Source organism: Oncorhynchus gorbuscha, linkage group LG18 (assembly GCF_021184085.1).
Source record: "Oncorhynchus gorbuscha isolate QuinsamMale2020 ecotype Even-year linkage group LG18, OgorEven_v1.0, whole genome shotgun sequence".
In the NCBI taxonomy this organism is placed as follows: domain Eukaryota; kingdom Metazoa; phylum Chordata; class Actinopteri; order Salmoniformes; family Salmonidae; genus Oncorhynchus; species Oncorhynchus gorbuscha.
The window spans coordinates 3,418,713-3,441,575 of record NC_060190.1 but is presented as its reverse complement, the minus strand read 5'-3'; the positions used below and the strand labels follow the sequence as shown (position 1 = coordinate 3,441,575).

The 22,863-nt window shown below is 48.6% G+C and overlaps 1 protein-coding gene across 5 annotated transcripts in view; it reads right to left on the bottom strand.

The window, feature by feature from the left end:
* Positions 1 to 1,460: 1,460 nt before the first annotated feature.
* Positions 1,461 to 22,863, bottom strand: part of epn3b (epsin 3b) — a 22,537-nt gene continuing 1,134 nt past the window's right edge. The window contains exons 2-14 of one of the 5 annotated variants that reach the window (XM_046310387.1): positions 15,726 to 15,937; positions 12,346 to 12,504; positions 11,547 to 11,630; positions 8,798 to 9,137; positions 7,774 to 7,892; positions 7,207 to 7,293; positions 5,085 to 5,219; positions 3,985 to 4,096; positions 3,615 to 3,875; positions 3,195 to 3,428; positions 1,987 to 2,272; positions 1,905 to 1,945; positions 1,461 to 1,838 (exon numbers count right to left, since the gene is read on the bottom strand). In XM_046310387.1, coding sequence (XP_046166343.1) covers positions 1,995 to 2,272; positions 3,195 to 3,428; positions 3,615 to 3,875; positions 3,985 to 4,096; positions 5,085 to 5,219; positions 7,207 to 7,293; positions 7,774 to 7,892; positions 8,798 to 9,137; positions 11,547 to 11,630; positions 12,346 to 12,504; positions 15,726 to 15,794 — 1,878 coding nt within the window. In that variant the 5' untranslated portion in view covers positions 15,795 to 15,937 and the 3' untranslated portion in view covers positions 1,461 to 1,838; positions 1,905 to 1,945; positions 1,987 to 1,994. The remainder of the gene's footprint in view (positions 1,839 to 1,904; positions 1,946 to 1,986; positions 2,273 to 3,194; positions 3,429 to 3,614; positions 3,876 to 3,984; positions 4,097 to 5,084; positions 5,220 to 7,206; positions 7,294 to 7,773; positions 7,893 to 8,797; positions 9,138 to 11,546; positions 11,631 to 12,345; positions 12,505 to 15,725; positions 15,938 to 22,863) is intronic. The other 4 variants (XM_046310388.1, XM_046310389.1, XM_046310390.1 and 1 more) reach the window with 4 other exon arrangements.

Here is a 22,863-nt window from a genome sequence, read left to right as displayed (position 1 = left end):
CACACACACCACCACAACACACCCACCCCACCACAACACACACACCACCACCACACCCACCCCACCCACACACACACCACACCCACCCACCCCACCCACACACCCCACCACACACACACCCACCACAACACACCCACCCCACCACAACACACACACCCCACCCACCCCCCCCACCACACACCCCCCACCACACACCCCCACCACACACACGGATAAACCAGACAGAAACATCCTGATCCACTCATTCTTCTTCAGAGTGTTAAAATGCAACAAACACCATCATTTATTAGTATATAGTTGTTCATATACTGTATATCAGTCTAATAAATACCTACAGTAGCCTGTGTGTGTGTATCTATGCACACATTCACATCCATCTGTCTGTCAGTGCAGAGAAGACATCACAGCTCATCACTCCTCCTGAGAGAGAGAGACTGTACCTTCTCTCTCCCTTCCATTCTCTCTCTCTGTCCATCCATCATCACTCCTCCTGAGAGAGATAGACTGTACCTTCTCTCTCCCTTTCATTCTCTCTCTCTGTCCATCCAGAAGTCCACTTCCACTGAGTGTAATCTTGTTGGCTGGGAAAGTGGTCTCCCTGAGGTCCTCCAAGACGCCACGGGAGCTGGGTTTGCAAAGCATTGTGGGTCTGTCGACAAGACAGGCACGAGGGTCTGAGAATACAATCAACCATGTCCGTTTGACCAAGTTTAATCCGGCTAGGTCGAGTAAGGTCTGGTTTAATCCAGTCAGGTCCAGTTGGTAAAGAGTGTTAGGTCCCGTGCAGAGAGGGTTAGACAGGGAGATATAAGGGGTAAGGGGGACAGGGGGAGAGAGTTAGGCAGATGGGTAAGGGGGACAGAGTTAGGCAGATGGGTAAGGGGGCCTGGGGGAGAGAGTTAGGCAGATGGGTAAGGGGGACAGAGTTAGGCAGATGGGTAAGGGGGCCTGGGGGAGAGAGTTAGGCAGATGGGTGAGGGGGACAGAGTTAGGCAGATGGGTAAGGGGGCCTGGGGGAGAGAGTTAGGCAGATGGGTAAGGGGGCCTGGGGGAGAGAGTTAGGCAGATGGGTGAGGGGGGGTTAGGGGGAGAGAGTTAGGCAGATGGGTAAGGGGACAGGAGGAGAGAGTTAGGCAGATGGGTAAGGGGGACAGGAGGAGAGAGTTAGGCAGATGGGTAGGGGGCAGGGGGAGAGAGTTAGGCAGATGGATAAGGGGGCAGGGGGAGAGACTTAGGCAGATGGGTAAGGGGACAGGAGGAGAGAGTTAGGCAGATGGGTAGGGGGCAGGGGGAGAGAGTTAGGCAGATGGGTAAGGGGGAGAGGTTAGGCAGATGGGTAAGGGGGACAGGAGAGTTAGGCAGATGGGTAAGGGGGACAGGAGGAGAGAGTTAGGCAGATGGGTAAGGGGACAGGGGGAGAGAGTTAGGCAGATGGGTAAGGGGACAGGGGGAGAGAGTTAGGCAGATGGGTAGGGGACAGGGGGAGAGAGTTAGGCAGATGGGTAAGGGGTGCATTCATGCTCTCGGTGAAGTGTTAATGGGTCCTGTTCCTCTCTCTGAGGGGTTTCACCTGAACTGGTTCCCCAGTTTCCCCCAGGTCTCAGAGGAAGGGGTTGTTGTAGAGCCAGTTTCCCCCAGGTCTCAGAGGAAGGGGTTGTTGTAGAGCCAGTTTCCCTCAGGTCTCAGAGGAAGGGGTTGTTGTAGAGCCAGTTTCCCTCAGGTCTCAGAGGAAGGGGTTGTTGTAGAGCCAGTTTCCCTCAGGTCTCAGAGGAAGGGGTTGTTGTAGAGCCAGTTTCCCTCAGGTCTCAGAGGAAGGGGTTGTTGTAGAGCCAGTTTCCCTCAGGTCTCAGCCAGTTTCCCCCAGGTCTCAGAGGAAGGGGTTGTTGGTCTCAGAGCCAGTTTCCCTCAGGTCTCAGAGGAAGGGGTTGTTGTAGAGCCAGTTTCCCTCAGGTCTCAGAGGAAGGGGTTGTTGTAGAGCCAGTTTCCCTCAGGTCTCAGAGGAAGGGGTTGTGGCTGTGTGTGTGAGATTGGGGCGGGACGCGGTGGGCTGGGGCGGGGGAGAGGGGGAGGAGGGGATGGGGGAGGTTAGAGGGGAGGTCCAGGAGGCCGGGGGAGGGCTGGGTGTGGTGTGGGAGAGGGAGGGGGAGAGAGGGGCTGTAGGGGAGGGTGTGAGGGGGGAGTGGGGAGGTGGAACAGGGACGGAGCATCTGGTTGAGTGTGAGACGGGGCTGGTCACAGTGGAATGGGTTGGTGGGAGAGGGAACACTCAGACCTGGAGAGAGAGACAGATTTATAACACCAATTTAAATACAACCCAGATTTATGTGGATTTATTTTCACTTTTGTACTTTAACTATTTGCACATCGTTATAACACTGTATATATATATATATATATAACATGACATTTGAAATGTCTTTATTATTTTGTAACTTTTGTGAGTGTAATGTTTACAGTTCATTTTTATTGTTTATTTCACTTTTGTATATTATCTAATTCACTTGTTTTGGCAATGTGGGGAGAGAGAGAGAGAGAGAGAGAGAGAGAGAGAGAGAGAGAGAGAGAGAGAGAGAGAGAGAGAGAGAGAGAGAGAGAGAGAGAGAGAGAGAGAGAGAGAGAGAGAGAGAGAGAGAGAGAGAGAGAGGAGAGAGGGAGAGGGAGGGAGGGGGGAGGGAGGGGAGGGAGGGAGGGAGGGGGAGGGAGGGAGGGAGGGAGGGAGGGAGGGAGGGGAGGAGGGAGAGAGGGGAGGGAGGGAGGGAGGAGGGGGGGAGGGAGAGAGAGAGCGGAGAGGGAGGGAGGGAGGGAGGGAGAGAGGGGAGGGAGGGAGAGAGAGAGGGAGAGAGAGGAGGGAGGGAGGGAGGGAGGGAGGGAGGGAGAGGAGAGGAGAGAGGGAGGGAGGGAGGGAGGGAGGGAGGGAGGGAGGGAGGGAGGGAGAGGAGGGGAGGGAGGGAGGGAGGGAGGGAGGGAGGGAGGGAGGGAGGAGGGAGGGAGGGAGGGAGGGGGGAGGAGGGAGGAGGGAGGGGGAGGGAGGGAGGGAGAGAGAACAGGGGGAGGAAGAAAGAGAGACGGAGAGAGAGAGGAGGAGGAGAGAGAGAGGAGGGGGAGAGAGAGGAGGGGGAGAAAGTTATAGTATTTAGACACTGGCAGTGTGAGTTGATATTTTTGACAGTAGGTGTGTGTGTGTGTCTCCTCACCTAAGAGGAAGGGGTTGTTGTGGGTCCTGCTAGGAGGATTAGGGGGGATGAGTGCGTCCAGGTTGACGAGCGACGCCCCCGTAGGTCCCAGGAAGGCTTCTGGGGTGCGACACATCCGGGGGGGCGCGTAGCCCTGAGGGGGGGCGAGACGGGACAGGTCAAACATCTCCGGACTGCCCCCCCCTCGCCCGTTCACCTCGGGGGACAGGACACGCTCCCCAAACAGGTCTGGGCCTGTGGAGGGGGAGGGAATGACATCAGCAGGAAAACATGCAGTATAAACACAACATATACGTACAGGAAGACAACAAGTGTGTGTGTGTGTGTGTGTGTGTGTGTGTGTGTGTGTGTGTGTGTGTGTGTGTGTGTGTGTGTGTGTGTGTGTGTGTGTGTGTGTGTGTGTGTGTGTGTGTGTGTTACCAGTAGGACTGCCAGGTTGAGGTGGTCCCTCTTCTCCTTTACACTCCTCCTCCTCCCTGACAGAGAAGGGATCCGTCCTATCAGTACCGTCCCCTGTAAGAGGGTGCGGGCTCTCCCAGCCGTGATTGACAGGGCTGGATGATGATGTGGGTGGAGCTACCCAGGTGGGAGAGCGTGACGGAGCCCAAGGATTGGTTGGGCTGCTGGAGGAGGGGCGGGTCTTCCAAGGACTACCAATCACAGGAGTGTTGGAGTGGACTGCTATTGAGAGAGAGAGTGCGCACGTTTTGCAATACAGAGTTTTCATAGCAGAGCGCGCGCATGTGTGTGTGTGTGTGTGTGGGGGGGGGGGGGTACGTGTATCACTCACCCACAGAGTCCCAGGGGTCAGAGGTCACAGCAGGCTGGGCGTCCCAGAGGTCGTCAGTTGGGGGCGGAGCCTCAGAGGGGCCAAAGATATCCACCAGATTCAACATGGCGGACTGGAGAGAAACAGAATCACAAACATCTGGTTGTCAAGGAGACGCTGCCTTCAGAGTCACGGGCTGATTGTCCAGTAGCTATGGGACACAACAGACCGGCTTAAGATTGTCCACAACATGTAAACCAACATGTTTATTCAAACCATAAATACATTTGCACAATGAGCACTTGTTGTCTCTCAAATACATCGTTACAGCGGTTGGTTAGCTAACTAGCGGATTTTTGAAATATCAGCATAGACGAGTCAAAACAAGATAACATGGCTCCCCACACACCCCCTCACCTCACCTCCCCACACACCCCCTCCCCACACCCCCCCAACTCGACACACCCTCTCACCTCACATAACCTCCCCACACACCCCTCACCTCCCCCCACACACCCCCTCACCTCCCCACACACCCCCCCACCTCGACACACCCCCTCACCTCCCCTCACATCCCCACCCCACACCCCCTCACCTCCCCACACACCCCCTCACACCTCCCCACACACCCCCTCACCTCCCCACACACCCCCTCACCTCCCCACACCTCCCCTCTCACCTCTCCACACACCCCCTCACCTCCCCACACACCCCCCCCTCACCTCCCCACACCCCCCCTCACCTCCCCACACACCCCCCACCTCCCCACACACCCCCACCTCCCCTCACATCCCCACACCTCCCCACACACCCCCTCACCTCCCCACACACCCCCCTCACCTCCCCACACCCCCCCCCCTCGACACACCCCTCACCTCCCCTCACATCCCCACACCTCCCCACACACCCCCTCACCTCCCCACACACCCCCCCACACCTCCCCACACACCCCCTCCCCACACACCCCTCCCTCTCCACACACCCCTCACCTCTCCCACACCCCCCTCACCTCCCCACACCTCCCCTCACCTCTCCACACACCCCCACCTCACCTCCCCACACACCCCCTCACCTCATCCTCACACCCCCCACCTCCCCACCCCCCCTCACACCCCCCTCACCTCCCCTGTCCCTGTGTGACTGTCCCTTCTGTTCTCGTCCAGGGCTCTCTGCAAAAACGACTCATCTCCTTGGAGACAACGCTGGTCCTGCAGAGGCGGCATGGTGACATCATCAACACAGTTTCCATGGAGACACTGTGGACACACGATGCAGACATGACACACACACACACACACACATTACAGTTCTTTTAACTATATTTTAGGAAAACAACTGAACTGTTAGAAAGACAGAAAGGAAAAGGGATTGATATTATCAGCTAGTGAAGAGGAAGCAGAAGGACAAAGTTAAGGTCACCTCAACCATACAGCCCTGTAACGGAGAGGAGGGAGGGAGGAGGAGGGAGAGGAGAAGAGGAGGGAGGGTGAGGAGGAGGAGGAGGAGAGGAGGGAGGAGGGGGAGGAGGGAGAGGAGTAGAGGAGGGAGGAGGAGAGGAGGGAGAGGAGTAGAGGAGGGGGAGGAGGGAGAGGAGGGAGGGAGGAGGAGAGGAGAAGAGGGAGAGGAGGGAGGGAGGAGGAGAGGAGAAGAGGGAGAGGAGAAGAGGGAGAGGAGGGAGGGAGGAGGAGAGGAGTAGAGGAGGGAGAGGAGTAGAGGAGGGAGGGGGGGAGAGGAGTAGAGGAGGAGAGGAGGGAGAGGAGGAGAGGAGGGAGGGAGGGAGGAGAGGAAGGGGAGAGGGAGAGGAGAAGAGGAGGGACGGAGGAGGAGGAGGAGGAGAGGGAAGGAGGGAGGGAGGGAGGGAGGGGAGGGGAGGAAGGGGAGAGGAAGAGAGGAGGGTGAGGAGGAGGAGGAGGAGGAGAGAAGAGGAGGGAGGAGGGGGAGGAGGGGGAGAGGAGTAGAGGAGGGAGGAGGAGAGGAGGGAGAGGAGTAGAGGAGGGGAGGAGGGAGAGGAGGGAGGGAGGAGGAGAGGAGAAGAGGGAGAGGAGGGAGGGAGGAGGAGAGGAGAAGAGGGAGAGGAGAAGAGGGAGAGGAGGGAGGGAGGAGGAGAGGAGTAGAGGAGGGAGGGAGGAGGAGAGGAGTAGAGGAGGGAGAGGAGTAGAGGAGGGAGGGGGAGAGGAGTAGAGGAGGAGAGGGAGGGAGAGGAGGGAGAGGAGGAGAGGAGGGAGGGAGGGAGGGAGGGAGGGAGGGAGGAGAGGAAGGGGAGAGGGAGAGGAGAAGAGGAGGGACGGAGGAGGAGGAGGAGGAGAGGGAAGGAGGGAGGGAGGGAGGGGAGGGAGGGAGGGGAGGAAGGGGAGAGGAAGAGAGGAGGGTGAGGGAAAGGAGGAGAGGAGAGAGGGAGGGATGAGGAGGAGAGGAGAGAGGGAGAGGAGGGAGTGAGCAGAGGAGAGGAGGGAGCGGAGGAGAGGAAGAGAGGAGGGTGAGGGAAAGGAGGAGAGGAGAGAGGGAGGGATGAGGAGGAGAGGAGAGAGGGAGAGGAGGGAGTGAGCAGAGGAGAGGAGGGAGTGGAGGATAGGAAGAGAGGAGGGTGAGGGAAAGGAGGAGAGGGAGTGGGAGGGATGAGGAGGAGAGGAGAGAGGGAGGGAAAGGAAGAGAGGAGAGAGGAGAGAGGGATAGGAGTGGGAGGGATGAGGAGGAGAGGGGAGAGGGAGGGAGGGAAAGGAAGAGAGGATAGAGGGATAGGAGGGAGAGGAGGAGAGGGAGAGGAGTGGGAGGGATGAGGAGGAGAGGGGAGAGGGAGGGATGAGAGGGAGGGAAAGGAAAAGAGGAGGAGAGGGAGAGGAGGAGAGGGAGAGGAGGAGAGGTAGAGGAGTGGGAGGGATGAGGAGGAGAGGGGAGAGGGAGGGATGAGAGGGAGGGAAAGGAAGAGAGGAGAGAGGGAGAGGAGGAGAGGGAGAGGAGTGGGAGGGATGAGGAGAGGGGAGAGGGAGGGATGAGAGGGAGGGAAAGGAAGAGAGGAGAGAGGGAGAGGAGGAGAGGGAGAGGAGGAGAGGTAGAGGAGTGGGAGGGATGAAGGGAATATGGTAGATTAAACTAGGAGAAGGAGCTGACAGAGGTAAGGATGGAATCTGGAGGGGGACAGAATAGTCAGTTAGAGGACAGGATTCACATGGCATTGCAGGAGGTTACCATATACACACTGGTGAAGCAGGCAGAGGAGGGACAATCTGCAGTGTGTGTGTATACCTGCTCGTGCTCCTCTTTGCTAAGGCTCAGAGCTATCTGGAGCTGTGTGTCATCTGTCTCCATAGCAATGGGAGGAGGTGGGGCCAGCTGAAGAGGGGTTGTGTCAGTGATTAACATCTGACTAACCAATGACCATTCAGCATTAATCAGGAGAGAGAAATAGAGAGAGAGAGGAGAGAAGAGAGGAGAGACCATCTGCAGTATGAACCTAAGGAGTACGAGGGTAACCACAGCAACACACTTTCCCACATCACTGCTAAGGAACGGACACAGCAAGGTTGTGTTCATTAGTGCACACGGTAGCTACATGTTTTGCAACGGAAAAACAAAAACAAGCTTTTCCTATTGGACAAGTTCATGTAGTCCCCCCCAACGTTTGCTTCCCTTTGGGCCCAAGTTAATACACCCCAGCAGTTGTGTGTTGTCTGTCCCACCACACAGTGGTGCTGTTGAGCTCATTGAGCTGGTGTTGGTGACATCGCTGATATGACAGATGCACTCTGAGAGGCGGTATAGGAGTCCAGCCCACCTCACTGACTCACACTTCAGAATGTGTGTGTGTTTCACCTTCTCACTCTCCTCTCTGCTCATGGCCAGGGCCAGCTGTAACTGTAGCTCCTCCTCTCCGCTGGTCTGGGGGCGGGCCTGTTCTAGATCAGACGCTTCACGAGGAGAGGATGAAGAGGCTGGGGGAGAGAGAGAGATGGGGGAGAGTTGGGGGAGAGAGAGAGATGGGGGAGAATTGGGGGAGGGAGAGAGACAGAGAGACAGAGAGAGAGACAGGGGGACGGAAACAGATATAGAGAGGATAAATATTAGTCAGTTGTCTTGTGTTATTCATAGCTTTAATCTATTTCATTGATTGTCCAGACTCCATTTGTGCTGTGTGTGTGTATGAAGTTGTGTGGTCGTGCTTGAATATACTCAGTTAAATGAGAGGTTTAAAATGAGCACACACAGGTGAAGTCTATAAAGTATCATTCTGAATGTGGTACTACATTAAAGGGAAGGTATTAAAGTCTACACTCACAGTTAAAGGGGAAGTGTTAAAGTCTACACTCACAGTTAAAGGGGAAGTGTTAAAGTCTACACTCACAGTTAAAGGGGAAGCGTTAATGTCTACACTCACAGTTAAAGGGGAAGCGTTGATGTCTACATTCACAGTTAAAGGGGAAGTGTTAAAGTCTACACTCACAGTTAAAGGGGAAGCGTTGATGTCTACACTCACAGTTAAAGGGGAAGTATTAATGTCTACACCCACAGTTAAAGGGGAAGTATTAATGTCTACACTCACAGTTAAAGGGGAAGTATTAATGTCTACACTCACAGTTAAAGGGGAAGCGTTGATGTCTACATTCACAGTTAAAGGGGAAGCGTTGATGTCTACACTCACAGTTAAAGGGGAAGCGTTGATGTCTACATTCACAGTTAAAGGGGAAGCGTTGATGTCTACACTCACAGTTAAAGGGGAAGCGTTGATGTCTACACTCACAGTTAAAGGGGAAGTATTAATGTCTACACTCACAGTTAAAGGGGAAGCGTTGATGTCTACACTCACAGTTAAAGGGGAAGTATTAATGTCTACACTCACAGTTAAAGGAGGAGGGCGAGCCCCGGGAGCGGATGAACTGTTCCCCGTAGTGAGCTGCTATATTTGGCTGGCTGGTCCTCCGCCCTGGTTGGTACGCTGGAGGTACCACTCCATGTACCCCCCCTCCTCCTCCCCCCGTCCCCCCTCCTCCTCCCCCTGTCCCTCCTCCTCCTCCTCCTGTTCCAGCCGTCATGCGTTCTTTAGTGGTCAACGCCTGGCTCCTCTCCTGTCTGAGCCGTTCCTCGTCCCTGAGCAGAGACACCAGCTGGCGGGCCTTCTCCCTCACGTTGCCCCCCTGGTCCCGGCCATCCCGGTCCATGTACTGGAAGTCCCGCAGCGTCTACACGGAGACTTTGCATTATATCATATACACATAATGATTTACATATTTAAATTAAAAACTTTATTTTGATGAAATTATTCATACCATTTCATCCGTCCACAAGATAATAGTCCCGACACAAATCTAGGGTTGCTATCCAAGCGGCTGGACATTCGTTATATCGGTTCCGTAGCCAGTCCTTTTTGCTCTGTACTAATGGATGCGACCCAATAGTTGGTTCTATGAGCCATAAAGGCGTTTACCTGGCTGACAACGTTCTGGTCTCTTGCTGGCTAGCTAGCCAACTACGGTCTGTTCTGTATCTATGTATAGTTGGTTAGACATGTACCTGGCTAGCCAACTACGGTCTGTTCTGTATCTATGTATAGTTGGTTAGACATGTACCTAGCTAGCCAACTACGGTTAGTTCTGTATCTATGTATAGTTGGTTAGACATGTACCTAGCTAGCCAACTATGGTTTGTTCTGTATCTATGTATAGTTGGTTAGACATGTACCTAGCTAGCCAACTAGGGTTAGTTCTGTATCTATGTATAGTTGGTTAGACATGTACCTAGCTAGCCAACTAGGGTTTGTTCTGTATCTATGTATAGTTGGTTAGACATGTACCTAGCTAGCCAACTAGGGTTAGTTCTGTATCTATGTATAGTTGGTTAGACATGTACCTAGCTAGCCAACTAGGGTTTGTTCTGTATCTATGTATAGTTGGTTAGACATGTACCTAGCTAGCCAACTACGGTCTGTTCTGTATCTATGTATAGTTGGTTAGACATGTACCTAGCTAGCCAACTAGGGTTTGTTCTGTATCTATGTATAGTTGGTTAGACATGTACCTAGCTAGCCAACTAGGGTTTGTTCTGTATCTATGTATAGTTGGTTAGACATGTACCTAGCTAGCCAACTAGGGTTTGTTCTAGGGTTTGTCCAACTAGGGTTTGTTCTGTATCTATGTATAGTTGGTTAGACATGTACCTGGCTAGCCAACTAGGGTTTGTTCTAGGGTTTGTCCAACTAGGGTTTGTTCTGTATCTATGTATAGTTGGTTAGACAACTACGGTTAGTTCTGTATCTATGTATAGTTGGTTAGACAACTACGGTCTGTTCTGTATCTATGTATAGTTGGTTAGACATGTACCTGGCTAGCCAACTAGGGTTTGTTCTGTATCTATGTATAGTTGGTTAGACATGTACCTAGCTAGCCAACTAGGGTTTGTTCTGTATCTATGTATAGTTGGTTAGACATGTACCTAGCTAGCCAACTAGGGTTTGTTCTGTATCACCTGGTGAATGAGTTCTCCTGTATAGTTGGTTAGACATGTACCTAGCTAGCCAACTAGGGTTTGTTCTGTATCTATGTATAGTTGGTTAGACATGTACCTAGCTAGCCAACTAGGGTTTGTTCTGTATCTATGTATAGTTGGTTAGCTAGCCAACTGTATGTTCTACTGCCAACTAGGGTTTGTTCTGTATCTATGTATAGTTGGTTAGACATGTACCAACTAGGGTTTGTTCTAGGGTTTGTCCAACTAGGGTTTGTTCTGTATCTATGTATAGTTGGTTAGACAACTCACTGTAGGAAGTTGGTTAGACCAAAATAGACTGATTTAAAGTTGGTTAACTGTTCTAGGTTTGTCATTGTAAGTTGGTTAGACAACTAGAAGCCAACTAGGTTGTTCTGTATCTATGTATAGTTGGTTAACATGTACAACTTTACTCTGGGTTTTGTTCTGTATCTATGTATAGTTGGTTAGACAACTACGGTTAGTTCTGTATCTATGTATAGTTGGTTAGACATGTACTTGGCTAGCCAACTAGGGTTTGTTCTGTATCTATGTATAGTTGGTTAGACATGAACCTCAAAGGGTTCTCCTCAGGGGACGGTCGAAAAACCCTTTAAGGTTCTCGATAGCACCTTTATTTCTAAGAGAGGAGAGCAGGAGTCCACTGCAGCATTTAAATTATTTTGTGCCAGAACACCCACCCCACCGTACCCCAGTTTCCCCCACCCACCTGTATGGTCAATGCGTTCTCGCTGCCATTTTGTGCCAGAATACCCACCCCACCGTACCCCAGTTTCCCCCACCCACCTGTATGGTCAATGCGTTCTTGCTGCCATTTTGTGCCAGAACACCCACCCCACCGTACCCCAGTTTCCCCCACCCACCTGTATGGTGAATTTTGTTCTCCCAGCCAATTTCTTTGCCATTTTGTGCCAGAACACCCTCCCCACCGTACCCCAGTTTCCCCCACCCACCTGTATGGTGAATGAGTTCTCCCAGCCATTTTGTGCCAGAACACCCTCCCCACCGTACCCCAGTTTCCCCCACCCACCTGTATGGTGAATGCGTTCTCCTGCCATTTTGTGCCAGAACACCCTCCCCACCGTACCCCAGTTTCCCCCACCCACCTGTATGGTGAATGCGTTCTCGCGGCACTGCTGAGCCACTCTCTCTGAGCCGGTCTTGATCAAGTAGTCGAGCAGCGTCAGGGCCTTGTCATATAATAGAACTTTATTTCTACTGCACATTTCATACAGACACCACAACTCAAGATGCTGTACATACTAAACAAACATTTAAATACATAACTTAAATATATATCTAGATAAAAATAACATAAAAGCTGCATAGAATGATAAAAATGAGTACCAACTCACAGGAATAGGATAATAAAACAAGACCAAAATAGACTGATTTAAAGCTGGAAAATGTAACTATTCCATATTCACATTCTCATTGAAAGCAAGTCTCAGAAGCAGTAGATCTGCTCTATGTGCGCTATTTCTACGCTTCCCCTCTTAAGTATTTTTTTTGCATATTTTACTCTGGGTTTTGTACAGCAGCTTCAAACAGTTGAAAGTACAATATTTTTGATTATGGAAAATATAATTCACAGCAGTTTAGATGGTACAATGATTATCTATACAATGATTATCTATACAATGATTATCTATACAATGGCTGCTTGTTTTGCCACATACACATACCTTGTAGATGTAAATGCTGTCTCTTTAAAGGTACACTTGTAATGACAAATGTGTTTTTACCTTGTAGACATGTGTAAATGTTGTGTCTGTCTCTTTAAAGGTGTTCACCTTGTAGATGTAATGGTGTCTCTTTAAAGGTGTTGACCTTGTAGATGTAAATGGTGTCTCTTTAAAGGTGCTTACCTTGTAGACCTAATGGTGTCTCTTTAAAGGTGCTTACCTTGTAGACGTGTCTCCAGTTCTTCCCGTGGTCGTTGAGGCGTTTCCAGACCATGCCCATGACCTCAGCAAACGCCACCACGTTAAAGGTGAGGTCAGCGATCTCTGACATCAGCGAGGAGGAGGGGCCCCACGGGTCGTTGGACGTTGCCTCGCGCACCTGGTTGAGGGAGGGGTATTGGAATGAGAGAAAGTAGTATCACACACCAGGTTTAGAAGAGGGGGGGGGTACGATTTCTGGTAACATTTGACCTATATGTTACCTGACACAGATGGGCTGCCTTCTCAACGCCCCAGTGTAGCAGGTGTGAAAGGTAGGGGCTACCAATAGTGTAGAAAGGCTTTGTAAGTAGTCAATAAATCATTAATGAACATGTATCAATTCATAGCTGAGTACGGGACCATCAAACTGAATAGCAAGCTACCTGACATTACATTACACCACAGTGCTACCTGACATTACATTACACCACAGTGCTACCTGACATTACATTACACCACAGTGCTACCTGACATTACACCACAGTGCTACCTGACATTACATTACACCACAGTGTTACCTGACATTACACCACAGTGCTACCTGACATTACATTACACCACAGTGCTACCTGACATTACACCACAGTGCTACCTGACATTACACCACAGTGCTACCTGACATTACACCACAGTGCTACCTGACATTACACCACAGTGCTACCTGACATTACACCACAGTGCTACCTGACATTACACCACAGTGTTACCTGACATTACACCACAGTGTTACCTGACATTACACCACAGTGCTACCTGACATTACACCACAGTGTTACCTGACATTACATTACACCACAGTGCCACCAGACATTACACCACAGTGCTACCTGACATTACACCACAGTGCTACCTGACATTACACCACAGTGTTACCTGACATTACATTACACCACAGTGCCACCAGACATTACACCACAGTGTTACCTGACATTACACCACAGTGTTACCTGACATTACACCACAGTGTTACCTGACATTACACCACAGTGCTACCTGACATTACACCACAGTGTTACCTGACATTACACACAGTGCTACCTGACATTACACCACAGTGTTACCTGACATTACATTACACCACAGTGTTACCTGACATTACACCACAGTGCTACCTGACATTACATTACACCACAGTGTTACCTGACATTACACCACAGTGCTACCTGACATTACATTACACCACAGTGTTACCTGACATTACACCACAGTGTTACCTGACATTACACCACAGTGCTACCTGACATTACATTACACCACAGTGTTACCTGACATTACACCACAGTGCTACCTGACATTACACCACAGTGTTACCTGACATTACACCACAGTGCTACCTGACATTACATTACACCACAGTGCTACCTGACATTACACCACAGTGTTACCTGACATTACACCACAGTGCTACCTGACATTACATTACACCACAGTGTTACCTGACATTACACCACAGTGCTACCTGACATTACATTACACCACAGTGCTACCTGACATTACATTACACCACAGTGCTACCTGACATTACATTACACCACAGTGCTACCTGACATTACACCACAGTGTTACCTGACATTACACCACAGTGCTACCTGTGTGTTACCTGACATTACACCACAGTGCTACATTACACCACAGTGCTACCTGACATTACATTACACCACAGTGCTACCTGACATTACACCACAGTGTTACCTGACATTACACCACAGTGCTACCTGACATTACACCACAGTGTTACCTGACATTACACCACAGTGTTACCTGACATTACACCACAGTGCTACCTGACATTACACCACAGTGCTACCTGACATTACACCACAGTGCTACCTGACATTACACCACAGTGCTACCTGACATTACACCACAGTGCTACCTGACATTACACCACAGTGCTACCTGACATTACATTACACCACAGTGCTACCTGACATTACACCACAGTGCTACCTGACATTACACCACAGTGTTACCTGACATTACACCACAGTGTTACCTGACATTACACCACAGTGTTACCTGACATTACATTACACCACAGTGCTACCTGACATTACACCACAGTGTTACCTGACATTACACCACAGTGCTACCTGACATTACATTACACCACAGTGTTACCTGACATTACACCACAGTGCTACCTGACATTACATTACACCACAGTGCTACCTGACATTACACCACAGTGCTACCTGACATTACACCACAGTGCTACCTGACATTACACCACAGTGCTACCTGACATTACATTACACCACAGTGCTACCTGACATTACATTACACCACAGTGCTACCTGACATTACACCACAGTGTTACCTGACATTACACCACAGTGCTACCTGACATTACATTACACCACAGTGTTACCTGACATTACACCACAGTGTTACCTGACATTACACCACAGTGCTACCTGACATTACATTACACCACAGTGCTACCTGACATTACATTACACCACAGTGCTACCTGACATTACACCACAGTGCTACCTGACATTACACCACAGTGTTACCTGACATTACACCACAGTGCTACCTGACATTACATTACACCACAGTGCTACCTGACATTACACCACAGTGCTACCTGACATTACACCACAGTGTTACCTGACATTACACCACAGTGCTACCTGACATTACACCACAGTGTTACCTGACATTACACCACAGTGTTACCTGACATTACACCACAGTGCTACCTGACATTACACCACAGTGTTACCTGACATTACACCACAGTGCTACCTGACATTACACCACAGTGTTACCTGACATTACACCACAGTGCTACCTGACATTACACCACAGCGCTACACCACAGTGTTACCTGACATTACACCACAGTGCTACCTGACACACCACAGTGTTACCTGACATTACACCACAGTGTTACCTGACATTACACCACAGTGTTACCTGACATTACACCACAGTGTTACCTGACATTACACACCACAGTGCTACCTGACATTACATTACACCACAGTGCTACCTGACATTACACCACAGTGCTACCTGACATTACACCACAGTGCTACCTGACATTACACCACAGTGCTACCTGACATTACATTACACCACAGTGCTACCTGACATTACACCACAATGTTACCTGACATTACACCACAGTGTTACCTGACATTACATTACACCACAGTGCTACCTGACATTACACCACAGTGCTACCTGACATTACATTACACCACAGTGTTACCTAAATAATCCAGCCGGGGCCCACAGGTGGGAACACACCAGGCAAACACAACTTTCTACAACACACAGAAGGAAATAAAAAAATATAGTAGAGTTAATAGAGTTAGTTACAGTCACCTTGATCTCTGCCTCAGAGTAGTTGTGAACGATGTTCTTCACCTGGCGACGCAACGCTGAGGTCGTCATGGTGACTCGTGTTGGGGGGGGGTGGAGGGGTGTAAGGTAAATGTTAGAGGGAGTGGGGTAAGGGGGTTTGGGATGAAAGGGAGGAGGAGGGAGGTAGTTGAGGCGGTAGTCTCCGCTCTTTAGAGAGGGGGTCAGAGGGACCACTAGAAGAGAGAGAGAGGGGGGATAGGGAGGGAGAGAAGGGGAAAGGAGAGAAAGACAAAATAAACAGAGCGATAGTCAGACAATTAAACTCTAAAATAACAATTAAAATGTGTTAATACAAGTCAATCATCATCAACTCAACTGCTCCTTAGTTAATGAGCTAATTATCCAGTAATATGACTACGAAACACCTCAACTGTTAAATAGCTAGTTACCATATTCCCCATATAGTGAACCCTATTCCATATATAGTGAACCCTATTCCATATATAGTGAACCCTATTCCATATATAGTGAACCCTATTCCATATATAGTGAACCCTATTCCATATATAGTGAACCCTATTCCATATATAGTGAACCCTATTTCATATATAGTGAACCCTCTTCCTCATATAGTGAACTCTATTCCTCATAGAGCGAACCATATTCCTCATCTAAGTAACCATATTCCATATATAGTAAATTATATTCCCTATGTAGTGAACCATATTCCATATATAGTGAACCATATTCCATTTAGTGCACTACTCGTGTAACAAGAGCCCTACAGGCCCTGGTTTGATGTAGTGTCCTTTAACGTGAATAGGGTGCCATTTGGGACGAATCCTGAAGAGACTAGATTGATTTATTGTCCTGTGGCCAATGCTGAATTTGTTGCCTTGCAGCCTGCAGACCAAGTCAGTTTCCTGCAACAAATTCAGACTGAACCATTAGATACTAACCTAACCACTGATCTAGGACCAGATTACACTTTCCTAATACTAACCTGAACCATTAGATACTAACCTAAACACTGATCTAGGACCAGATGACACTTCCCTAATACTAACTTGAACCATTAGATACTAACCTAACCACTGATCTAGGACCAGATTACACTCCCATAATCATAACCTGAACCATTAGATACTAACCTAACCACTGATCTAGGACCAGATTACACTCCCATAATCATAACCTGAACCATTAGATACTAACCTAACCACTGACCTAGGACCAGATTACACTTTCCTAATACTAACCTGAACCATTAGATACTAACCTAACCACTGACCTAGGACCAGATTACACTTTCCTAATACTAACCTGAACCATTAGATACTAACCTAACCACTGACCTAGGACCAGATTACACTTTCCTAATACTAACCTGAACCATTAGATACTAACCTAACCACTGATCTAGGACCAGATCACACTTCCCTACACTTCCCATTAGAGGGAAAACACATAACTGACCTTAGATCAGGGTGTAGGAGGAACCGTATTCTACTTGTTAACAGGAAGTAGGTCATAAAAAGTGGCACTATTGATGTGTCTGGCAGAGCTTGGTTTTATCCAGGCCAACACACACACACACACACAGGACACACACACACACACACACCCTCTCACAGCACACACACACACACACCTCTCACGCACAGGACACACACACACACACACACCCTCTCACGCAGGACACACACACACACACACACACACCCTCTCACGCGCAGGACACACACACACACACACACACACACACACACACACACACACACACACACACACACACACACACACACACACACACACACACACACACACACACACACACACACACACACACACTAACCCACTTTCACATCTAAACTCATATATTACCAGAGACATTAGGGACTTGACCTCTTAAGAGCTGTGACTGTATTTCTCTCATGTATCTGGCTCCTGTGTACTTCAGAATGTGTTCACATCACAATTAACCCGTTTAAACCAGTGTTTCTTCCTTCATCCTGGTTCTGGGGACCCAAACGGGGTGCATTTATATTTTGGCCTCAGTACGACACACTTGATCCCACTAATCACAGGTTTGATCATGAGTTGATGAGTGGTACCAGGTGTGTTGGTGCTGTAGGGGGCAACAACTCAAACGTGCTGCCCTTTGGCTGCATTCACACAAGCTGACCAATTAGGATACTTTGTCCAATTATTGTCTCAGTTTGCAAACAGGGTCTTTAGTTAGTTCTCTATTTCAAATGTCCTCCTATAGGACGGCTTGTTCTACAGCCGTCCTCCAATAGGATGTTAGGATGAACAGAACAGTCACAGAATGCTTTGTCCTGCAGTAGTGCTGACTTCAGCAATATCACTGAAGAACTGCAATACACACTGAGAGAAAGAAAGAGAGAGAGGGAGAGAAGAAGAGAAAGGAAAGGAGAGGGAGGGAAAGGAGAGGAGAGAGGGAGGGAAGGAAAGGAGAGGAGAGAGGGAGAGAAGAGGAGAGAGAGGGAGGGAAAGGAGGAGAGAGAGGGAGGGAGAGAGAGAGGGAGAGAGAGGGAGGGAAAGGAGAGGAGAGAGGGAGAGAAGAGGAGAGGAAAGGAGAGAGAGGGAAAGGAGAGGAGAGAGAGGGAGGGAAAGGAGAGGAGAGAGGGAGAGAAGAGGAGAGAGAGGGAGGGAAAGGAGAGGAGAGAAGAGGAGAGAGGGAGGGAGGAGAGAGAGAGGAAGGAAAAGGAGAGAGAGGGAGGGAGAGGAGAGAGAGGAAGAGAGAGGGAGGGAAAGGAGAGGAGAGAGACTTGAGGACACAGAGAAAATAAAGAATAGAGACATCAGCAGTTCAATCAGTATCACCTTTCTGACAAATCATCTCTAGCTCTCTCTCTCTCACACACACACACACACACACACACACACACACACACACACACACACACACACACACACACACACACACACACACACACACACACACACACACACACACACACACACACACACACACACACACACACACACACACACACACGTCAATTTGGGTATGCTGACACAAACATGACCTCCTTGCCAGTTCTCAATGAAGAGAGAGCGAGAGATGGCGAGATAGAGGAGAGAAAGGAGAGAGAGAGAGAGGAGAGAGAGATGAGAGAGAGAGAGAGAGAGAGGGGAGAGAGAGGAGAGAGAGAGAGAGAGAGAGGGGAGAGAGAGAGGAGAGATGGGAGGGAGAGAGGTGAGAGAGAGAGGAGAGGGGAGAGAGGGGAGAGAGGAGAGAAAGAGGGTGAGAGAGAGCTGAGAGGGGGAAGAGAGAGGAGGGGAGAGAGAGGGGAGAGAGAGAGGAGAGAAACTTGAGGAGAAAATAAAGAATGGAGATATCAGCAGTTCAGAGATTTCAGTGAAGGGATGTAAAAGCCCTGTTCTTCTTCTACCCTTGAATTCCTCTTCCCCCCCAGTAACATCAGTCCAATCAACATGGGCTCTCCCCTGTAAGGGTCCTTGTAGCAGACGAGTGACTTTGAGGACAGAGCCCTCATTGGGTCGTTGAACGTGGAGGAGAACTGCAGCTCGTGGTGCCCACTGCATGTTTCATCTGTCGTGGAAATTCAGGACTGAGAGAGAGATTGTTTGAAGAAATGACAATCATCTTTATTTAATATTGATTAATTATTGCTAAAACGAGGCTGGTCGATCCCCCACCCTTGAGTGTTGGACCGAGTAACCTAACCTTTACACAAATGCAGAATACTATATATAGCTGACACTAACAATGCTGAGTCATGGTAGGTTCAGCCCCCCTCATGCAGGCCAAGGAGCATCATAAACCACTCTGGGTTCATCCTGTCGTTATCTGCACGTGGGTGTTGTCTTAACCCCACCCTGGCTTAGCTTCCCAGATGCAACAATGATTTAGAGACAACGAGGAATTGTTCTAAAGCCCTCCTGGCTCTCTCCATCTCGGTTACACCCACCACATCTTGTCGATGCAATGCAGTCTTTAACTCATTTGTCAGTTCAAGCCATCTCTAGTGACCATACGCCCAGATTAGCCGCAGGGAACTAGAGTGGAGACCATAAAACCCAGCATTAACAGGACATAAATATCTTACTGTTTGTTCAGTAAATAATTGTTTACTAATTAATATCAAACAAATCAGGTAAGTATGTCGTTTGTCCCCCTGTTTACGGTCAGCTGTGGGAAGAAGAGGAGCAGCTGTGGGAAGAAGAGGAGCAGCTGTGGGAAGAAGAGGAGCAGCTGTGGGAAGAAGAGGAGCAGCTGTGGGAAGAAGAGGAGCAGCTGTGGGAAGAAGAGGAGCAGCTGTGGGAAGAAGAGGAGCAGCTGGCTTTGACAGGTGGGGATGCAAGGCCTGTCTATTCCCAGCAGTGTCACACACCCCTGCTATCCATGCAGCAGCCCGCTGTAGGTTACTAGACTATTCAGTTAAATATACAGTACATGTCAAATGTTTGGACACACCTGCTCATTTTTATTTAAAAAAAAACTATTTTCTACATTGTCGAATAATAGTGAAGACATCAAAACTATGGAATAACACATATGAAATCATGTAGTAAACAAAAACATTTTAAACAAATGAAAATATATTTTAGATTCTTCAAAGTAGCCACCCTTTGCCTTGATGACAGATTTGCACACTCTTGGCATTCTCTCAACCAGCTTCATGAGGTAGTCACCTGGAATGCATTTCAATTAACAGGTGTGCCTTGTTAAAAGTAAATTTGTGTAATTTCTTTCCTACTTAATGAGTTTGATGCCAGTTGTGTTGTGACAAGGTAGGGGTGGTATACAGAAGACAGCCCTATTTGGTACAAGGCCAAGTCCATATTATGGTAAGAACAGCTCAAATAAGCAAAAAATAAATGACAGTCTGTCATTACTTTAAGACATGAAAGTCAGTCAATCCGCTAAATTTCAGGGACTTTGAAAGTTTCTTCAAGTGCAGTCGCAAAAACCACCAAGCGCTATGATAAAACTGGCTCTCATGAGGACCGCCACAGGAACCCAGAATTAACTCTGCTGCTGAGGACAAGTTCATTAGAATTACCAGCCTCAGAAGTTGCAGCCCAGATAAATGCTTCAAACAGACACATCTCAACATCAGCTGTGCTGAGGAAACTGCATAAATCAGGCCTCCGTGGTCGAATTGCGGCAAAGAAATTTGAGGCACATTAAACCATCATGGCTACCAAAGCATTCTGCAGTGATACACCATCCATTTTTTAAATGTTATTTAACCATTATTTAAACTAAGCAAGTCAGTAAAGAACAAATTCTTATTAATAATGACCGCCTACCCCGGCCAAAACCTAACCCAGACTACGCTGGGCCAATTGTGCGTCGCCCTATGGGACTCCCAATCACGGCCGGTTGTGATACAGCCTGGAATAAAACCAGGGTCTGTAGTGACGCCTCTACTACTGAGATGCAATGCCTTTGACCGATGTGCCACTCAAGAGCCCTATCTGGGTTGCGCTTAGTGGGACTATCATTTGTTTTTAAACTGGACAATGATCCAACTGTGCTCAGTATATGTGGGAACTCCTTCAAGACTGTTGAAAAAGCATTCCAGGTGAAGCTGGTTGAGAGAATGCCAAGAGTGTGCAAAGCTGTCATCAAGGAAAAGGGTGGCTACTTTAAAAAAAAATCAATAACATTTTTTTGCTTACTAAACGATTCCATATGTGTTATTTTGTAGTTGTGGTTTGTCTTCACTATTATTCTACAATGTAGAAAATAGTAAAAAATAAAGAAAAACCCAAGAATGAGTAGTTGTGTGCATAATGTTTAACTGGTACTGTATATAAACTGAGTCAGGGTCTTAATTTACTCTTGAGAATTAGAAAAGTACAATTTCTAAGTGTGTTTTTTGTTCATCAGCATTTTTAAAGATACCTTAATAGAAAGTTACTCAAGTAAAAGTGAAAGACAGCCAGTAAAATACTACTTGAGTAAAAGTCTAAAAGTACTTGGTTTTAAATATACTTAAGTATCAAACGTAAAAGAATACTTAAAATTCATTTGATTAAGCAAAGCGGACGACACCATTTTCTTGTTTTTAAAATGTACAGATAGCCAGGGGCACACTCCAACACTCAGAGATTATGTACAGATAGCCAGGGGCACACTCCAACACTCAGAGATTATGTACAGATAGCCAGGGGCACACTCCAACACTCAGAGATTATTTACAGATAGCCAGGGGCACACTCCAACACTCAGAGATTATGTACAGATAGCCAGGGGCACACTCCAACACTCAGATTATGTTACAGATAGCCAGGGGCACACTCCAACACTCAGAGATTATTTACAGATAGCCAGGGGCACACTCCAACACTCAGAGATTATGTACAGATAGCCAGGGGCACACTCCAACACTCAGAGATTATTTACAGATAGCCAGGGGCACACTCCAACACTCAGAGATTATTTACAGATAGCCAGGGGCACACTCCAACACTCAGAGATTATTTACAGATAGCCAGGGGCACACTCCAACACTCAGATATTATTTACAGATAGCCAGGGGCACACTCCAACACTCAGAGATTATTTACAGATAGCCAGGGGCACACTCCAACACTCAGAGATTATTTACAGATAGCCAGGGGCACACTCCAACACTCAGAGATTATTTACAGATAGCCAGGGGCACAATCCAACACTCAGAGATTATTTACAGATAGCCAGGGGCACACTCCAACACTCAGAGATTATTTACAGATAGCCAGGGGCACACTCCAACACTCAGAGATTATTTACAGATAGCCAGGGGCACACTCCAACACTCAGAGATTATTTACAGATAGCCAGGGGCACACTCCAACACTCAGAGATTATTTACAGATAGCCAGGGGCACACTCCAACACTCAGAGATTATTTACAGATAGCCAGGGGCACACTCCAACACTCAGAGATTATTTACAGATAGCCAGGGGCACACTCCAACACTCAGAGATTATTTACAGATAGCCAGGGGCACACTCCAACACTCAGAGATTATTTACAGATAGCCAGGGGCACACTCCAACACTCAGAGATTATTTACAGATAGCCAGGGGCACACTCCAACACTCAGACATTACTTACAAAAGATGCATTTGTGTTTAATGAATCAGTCAAGCCTGGGGCAGTAGGGATGACTACAT